Source organism: Xenopus tropicalis, chromosome 1 (genome assembly GCF_000004195.4).
Source record: "Xenopus tropicalis strain Nigerian chromosome 1, UCB_Xtro_10.0, whole genome shotgun sequence".
NCBI lineage: Eukaryota > Metazoa > Chordata > Amphibia > Anura > Pipidae > Xenopus > Xenopus tropicalis.
In genome coordinates this window covers 77,509,627-77,517,226 of record NC_030677.2, presented here as the reverse complement: position 1 = coordinate 77,517,226, position 7,600 = coordinate 77,509,627, and the positions used below count along the sequence as shown (strand labels likewise).

The 7,600-nt window shown below is 40.0% G+C and overlaps 1 protein-coding gene across 3 annotated transcripts in view; it reads left to right on the top strand.

Annotated features, from left to right (window-relative positions):
* The first annotated feature begins 4,655 nt into the window (after window positions 1-4,655).
* grid2 (glutamate receptor, ionotropic, delta 2) overlaps window positions 4,656-7,600 on the top strand; it is a 546,810-nt gene continuing 543,865 nt past the window's right edge. For all 3 annotated transcript variants that reach the window (XM_031903170.1, XM_031903172.1, XM_031903175.1), the window contains exon 1: window positions 4,656-5,261. In XM_031903170.1, coding sequence (XP_031759030.1) covers window positions 5,174-5,261 — 88 coding nt within the window. In that variant the 5' untranslated portion in view covers window positions 4,656-5,173. The remainder of the gene's footprint in view (window positions 5,262-7,600) is intronic.

The window sequence follows — 7,600 nt, the reverse complement described above, 5'->3', positions numbered from 1 at the left end:
AACAATGAAAAATAATTACAAATTACCCATCCTATCTAACAAGAACATTACATAGTGCACAACGTGAACTGCACAAGGGCTATGCACTAATACTTAAGGTATGCCAATATAATGGCCACAATTTTATGCACTTCCGCACGAAAGCCCTAAAGTATTACTAATACAGTGAATTATTGGTGTGTAGAATCAATACAATGTAGAGATAGCTCTCTGTCAATATTAATGTGGAAAACATAAACACATCAGAGGATTTTCAGGTGCTAAACAAAAATGGCAAATGGGATGATTTCAGTGCTGTGTTAAGCAAAAACACTCTGTACAACTATTACAATCAGGACATTGGATAGATGATAGATAGATAAATGATAGATAGATAGATAGATAGATAGATATGAAACTTTGATTATGTTAATGAACTTTTTCTGTTCTGGGACAGCTGTTCAATAACATGCCCACACGCATATATGTGTGTACTGATAGGCTGTTGAGAAACTTACTGGGTAAGTCCTACAACTGTGCATCTTCTCTGTGGATGTGTATCCCTTTTTGGACTGCATGCAGGCTCTGGACATGAGTGCATGCATGTTACTTTGTGCTTATATATGGTACACTTACTGTCAATCATAATGCTACCATAAAAAGCTAAAAAATTTTGAATAAATACAATTAAATTAAGCATTCATAGGATTTTAGAAATGGTGAAAATATTATACAAAGGTTTATTCAGTCAATGTTTCAGTCCCTATAGGATTCTTCCGCAAGACAAACAAACCAATTACATGGGTTTATATACAAAATTCCCAGTGATGACATCATAGTAAATAAGTATCAAGCTCAGACAGTTATGTATGGGTGTCAGTATATACAAAATATGATAATCAGCACAGGTACAAGGTATTACAGTTCCCATAACAAGGGCTCTCAAGGCAGTCAGTGGAGTGCCCTTTTGTGTGTGAGAGGGGGAGAGGAAAGAGCTGCACAGGAATTAAGGATGTGCAGGAAGAGAGCAGGAAGTCTGATAACAAAGAACAAGTTTACATTAAAGAAAAGGAGAAATCCTGTGTTTCTTTTGATAGAGGACTCAGTGTAGCATTTCTGTGAGTGTTTATGGCTGTATTTACAAGCTTACTTAGTTAATACCTTTACTTCTCCTTCTAAGGGAAAGTATGTATGTATGTATGTATATCTTTATTTATTTATAAAGCGCTACTTATGTACGCAGCGCTGTACAGTAGAATACATTAATACAAACAGGGGGTTAATAAGATAATAGATAAATACAAAGTATAACAATAAATACAAATAAATACAAGATACAGTTACAGTTGCAATAAGTTAAGAGTCAAAGACACAAGAGGATGGAGGTCCCTGCCCCGTAGAGCTTACAATCTATATGGGAGGGTAACTTACAGATACAAATAGGCAAATATAAGTGCTGTAAAGTGTGAAAATGCACTATACAAATGATTTACATTTTATTCAGTGCAGTCTTGGAATTGCCAATCACAGAAAGAAGGCATGTGCCATTTTGTGGGCAACTTTTGTACCACAATAAATCTTGTGAATTCATCAGAATTGGTGTATAGGCAATACAGTTGTAGACCATAAAAAGGGAGTGGGAGGAGTGTAGTAACATCTAGAAAGTGCTGAATGGAAAGTGCAAACAATTGACTATCCCACCTCTGCGCTTGAGGCATAGAGACAGGGCAGGCAATATATGATTGAACACTCAGATTTTTTGATATTTGAATAAAAAACAGAATTTGGGTTTCATCTTTAATTTCCAAAATACTTTTATTATATGGATTCTTATGTTTGGATGATAGGTCTCTTTTAGAGCTGTGACATGTAATGCAAGATTTAATTTATACCTAAATTTTGTGTGATTACATTAGGAAAAATATATGATTTGCTAAGAATCTTCAATAATTATTTTTCTTCACAAAAAACCTAAACTAGCCACTGTCTAGCCAGTATGTTCTCCGCATAATGTTTGTACCAGGGCCAGAATCAGGGGTGGGAAGAAGAGGCACCTACAGTGGATATAAAAAGTCTACACACCCCTGGTAAAATGCCAGGTTCCTGTGCTGTACAAAAATGAGACAAAGATAAATCATTTCAGAACTTTTTCCACCTTTAATGTGACCTATAAACTGTACCACTCAATTGAAAAACAAACTGAAATCTTTTAGGTGGAGGGAAGAAAACCAAAAAAACTAAAATAATGTGGTTGCATAAGTTTGCACACCCTCTTCTAACTGGGGATGTAGCTGTGTTCAGAATTAAGCAATCACATTCAAATTCATGTTAAATAGGAGTCAGCATACACCTGTCATCATTTAAATGCCTCTGATTAACCCCAAATAAAGTTCAGCTGCTCTAGGTGGTCTTTCCTGACATTTTTTTAGTCGCATCCCACAGCAAAAGCCATGGTCCCCAGAGAGCTTCCATAGCATCAGAGGGATCTCATTGTTAAAAGATATCAGTCAGGTGAAGGGTACAAAAGAATTTCCAAGGCATTAGATATACCATGGAACACAGTGAAGACAGTCATCATCAAGTGGAAAAAATATGGAACAACAGTGACATTACCAAGAACTGGACGTCCCTCCAAAATTGATGAAAAGACGAGAAGAAAACTGGTTATGGAGGCTACCAAGAGGCCTACAGCAACACTAAAGGAGCTGCAGGAATATCTGGTAAGTACTGGCTGTGTGGTACATGTGACAACAATCTCCCATATTCTTCTTATGTCTGGGCTATGGGGTAGAGTGGCAAGACGAAAGCCTTTTCTTATGAAGAAAAACATCCAAGCCAGGCTACATTTTGCAAAAACACATCTAAAGTCTCCCAAAAGCATGTGGGTAAAGGAGTTATGGTCTGATGAAACCAAGGTTAAACTTTTTGGCCATAATTCCAAAAAATATGTTTGGCGCAAAAACAATACTGCACATCATCAAAAAAACACCATACCCACAGTGAAGCATGGTGGTGGCAGCATCATGCTTTGGGGCTGTTTTTTTTCAGCTGGAACTGGGGCCTTAGTTAAGATAGAGGGAATTATGAACAGTTCCAAATACCAGTCAATATTGGCACAAAACCTTCAGGCTTCTGCTAGAAAGCTGAACATGAGGAGGAACTTCATCTTTCAGCATGACAATGACCCAAAGCATACATCCAAATCAACAAAGGAATGGCTTCACCAGAAGTAGAGTAAAGTTTTGGAATGGCCCAGCCAGAGCCCAGACCTGAATCCGATTGAAAATCTGTGGGGTGATCTGAAGAGGGCTGTGCACAGGAGATGCCCTCACAATCTGACAGATCTGGAGTGTTTCTGCAAAGAAGAGTGGGCAAATCTTGCAAAGTCATGCTGATAGACTCATACCCAAAAAGACTGAGTGCTGTAATAAAATCAAAAGGCGCTTCAACAATGTATTAGTTTAAGGGTGTGCACACTTATGCAACCACATTATTCTAGTTTTTTTTTGTTTTCTTCCCTCCCTTTCTTCAGTTTGTTTTTCAATTGAGTGGTACAGTTTATAGGTCACATTAAAGGTGGAAAAAGTTCTGAAATGAAATTTTACCAGGGGTGTGTAGACTTTTTATATCCACTATAACTAAGGCACAATGGTGATGGTGGGGGTGCTAGGCAGGTATGTGTTCTGCTTACCCCTAGTTCAGGTACACTTGCCTCGCCACTGTTGTCACCACTTGTTGAGGGGTGTGTTTGTGAGGTGGCCGGCTGAGTTGCCTAGGGTGCCCAGCTGGCTTGGCCCATCTCTGGGTGTAACTATAAAGAAAACAGACCCTGCGACTGCTGGGGACCCAGGATGTATAGAGGCCCCAGTGGAGCACTGAGTGAATGTAGTAAACGCAAAGTAAGGAGGTCTCTAAATAGGTTCTTTTCTATGTGTCTGAATTTGTATGTACATAGGCTATAGCTAATGTAAATCGTACTTACTCAAACACAGAAATACAAGCTAATCTCGCAGGAGAGGGTTTGCCATTAGTAAGACTTTAAAGCCACCATTGCTTTTAAACAGGTGGCAAAGAAGGGAATTACGTGAAATATTGAGTTTAAAAATTGAGACTATAGCAAAAGAATGCAGCAGGTATCTTTGAACCCAACAAAAATTCAAAACATGAAAACGATGTGGTGCTATGCGTTCCTTACCGTCCCGAACCTGCCAACAGAGGGGGCACTACAACCCGCCAATAGCCGGGGCACTCGGCTCATGTATTAACTCATGTGCCCTGATAACGTGGGGGCTTAACCCAGCACAAATTCCCTACCTCCGAACCTAGGGAGAGGGAATAACACAAGTCTACAGCTTTGTAAAACCCGGGCGCATTATGAATTCCTTTTCACCACGAAACTCCGTCAAATACAGAGAGTCAAATGCGCATTTACTACGCGTAGCGCATGAGACGAGCCGCTAAAGACTGCTCCAATAAGACGCTTGTGAGAAAACTGCAGCCACTCGGGGCAGTCGATGGTTTGTGCGAAGCTGCAGTGAGAAACGAGCGGTGCGCTAATCCGTTTCAGCACCCTGGGCAGCAGCACCCCCGACGCTTTGCGGTACTAGGACCCTGCGGCTCCGCCTGCTCCTGCACAGCACGAAACCACGCCCATCAAGTTGGCCAAACCCAGAATGTGTCAGGCTCCAGACTTTGCCACACGGAGATGCACCATCCCTGGGCTGTAGGGAAGGCTTAGGATACCGCTATAGCCTGCGACTGTGCCTGCTACTCTCAGCTATCTGCGGCAGGTTGGTTTGTGTGAGTTGAGCCCTGCATTGGGAACCAGACGGATTGCTCTCGTTCGCTGCAGTTTCTCTGGCTTGGTTTATGCAGCTACATGCAGGATTTCCTCTGGTGCAGTTGAGTTCAATGCTGTGCTCCGCTTAGGATGCTCTCACTGGATGTTTCCGATACCGCGGGATCCCCTATTCGCTAGTGTTTCCTTTATTCGGGTGAAGGAACTAAACCCATTCAACTTGCCCCTTGCCCCTAGACTGTGCCCTTTCCTTCTCTGCCCCGACCCACCTCCATGCTTTCCCTTGTTAACCCATAACCTCACAGGAATCCAACTCTTTGGTATTAAGCTCAACTCTTCCATCCTTTTCCTGCTTTTCATGAAGAACTGATTAGCCCCCAGCAGGGAGAAAAGAAGATGGACGTTTTACATGCTTTCATCTGTATGTCCGTCTTCTGGACTGTGTCTTGGGGCAGAACTCGGGCAGACTCAATCATCCACATCGGTAAGACTTCCCCAGCACTCTACTACTATAGTCTGTTATATGATTATATATATAGATAAATATATGTATATCATTGTTTCTATCCAGCACTAAAAATCGACCATTGTGTACTATTAATTTTTTATTCAAATATTGACATTCTGGGGCTTTCCTGTTGCATGCTTTGTAGTTGATACAAATCCTGCAGAAACAAATGATCAGACTAATATAGGTTTTAAAGTGCTTAAGCAACAGATCACACAGGTGCTTTCCAACTGTTTAAATGTACTGCATTTGGACTCAGGTGTTGCTTCATGAATATGGGCAGAAGATGATGCTACTTATAAAGATGACTGATTGGTTGGTAGACAGACAGGTAGATATTTATAGATACCATTAATGCATAGACAGATATGCATAGTTTTTTTCCAAATGTCTGTAAAAGTAAAGCCAATCCCCATGAGCCGCTACCAGTTTGTAAAGAGTTTTTCGTGACAGGTGTAATGGAGTACAATGTGCCGATTTCCTCCCTGAGATGTGCTGCTGCACATATCAAAGACCCATGCGAAGTGCCACTGTACATTGGGGATAAGAGCAACAGTAAAGCCTCCTAGGGGAGCTGCATGGAGGCAACAAAAGGCTGCATTCATGTGCCTGGGCTGCAGAGATCAGCCTTTGTGGAATACAAACACTCACAGACAGTCAGAGATGGAAAAAGGAGATGTTTGTGGATTCCCAGAGATGGGGAGCTTGTGAGAGGCTAAAAGCTTGCGGGCCCCACCTATTGGCAGGCTGGTTACAGTGGATGTAGTATTTTATTCTCTCTCCCACATGGATCTACCACACATGCACACACATGTACTTCTGCACTGAATCAGCATAAAATAACATATGATGGGGAATTTGCATGCATAACTAATGGAGACAGACGTTCTGACAGTAATAGCTTGTGTGTTACAAATGGGAGTCTGCTGAGCAACCCGTAGTTAATCCATACATCTTGCTCAGTGCTTTATCTTTTTTTCACCCTTACAAGAAGATGATCTTGTAGGTGGTTTGTTTTAAGACACATTTTTCATATCCTGTTAGTTCCTTGTAGTCTTTATGGCACCTTGATTGTTATCATGCAGGTAGTTATTATGTAACAAGAACATGTGGGAGTGGAGGATACGGAATAGTAATTTTTATGGTGGATAAATTGTGTAGATTTCTTAATGTCAGTTCAGCCTGGAAAGTAATCTACAATCCAGACACGCAGGGTCCCTCTGGAAAGGAGTGTGCTACATTACACCAATTGAACTGTTTACTGCTTCTCCTCCTCCTCCTCCCTATTTTCTCTGGGATCCCTTCTTCATGGCAATCTTGGTGCTAGCCCTTCATAATTACCCCTCCATCCCTTCCCATAGCCTTATTAGGTACAACAGATTTCTCTCTCTCTCTCTCTCTCTCTCTCTCTCTCTCTCTCTCTCTCTCTCTCTCTTATACATACATGTATATCACTAATATATTTTGTGAAGTAAAAAGGTTTTCTTTTTTTATGTGATCCCTGTGACTTAATATATCTAGTTAAATGTAATGTCATAATTTTATCAGGATAAATATGCTCTCATTTATTTATAGATGTTAGACATAAAGAAGAAAAGACAGAGGTAAAAAAATAAAGGGTGGAGGGTTTTTATGGATAAATATAATAATTATTGAAAGGGGTTGTTTTGTGGTTGAAAGGGTAAATTATGAGCAAAGAAGAGCTGATTCATAAAATGGGTGTGTGGAAAAAGCAGAAAAGAAATAGTTTAAAGCAATACAACATTATCTTGCATTAATTTGTTATTAGTGCTGTATATTGTCTAGTCCTTCAGACAGTACATTTTTTAAAGGCTGTAGCAGTTGACTCATCTCCAAGTTATTAAATATACAAAAAAACCTGAGGCTTTCATTCCCACGAGTACAAAAGTTTATAGGGGTCATTACTAATGGATATCCTTGACTGGATCATTACATAGTTTTCTGATCCAAGTTCAGGGTCAGAAATCATGTCTGGATTTGAACAAAAATGTCAAGGGATACATTAATTTTCTTTATGCATATTTCATTGTAAAATCGTGTGTTTATGAAAAGAGCCCATTGCAATATCTGGGAAAGCAAAATGGCAAAGGCATATACCGGAGGATCGATCAAGTGAATTTGCTAAGAGTTTTAATACTTTATTGGATAACAAATAAATAAAATGGAGAATTTTCTCAATTGTGGATAATATAAGGTAGGCGTCAGGTGTAATAACATTTGTATTTTATTTATAAGACCAAATCTTTTATTCTTTAGCAACTGCATTGCACATTTTCAAAAATAAGAATGGTCTG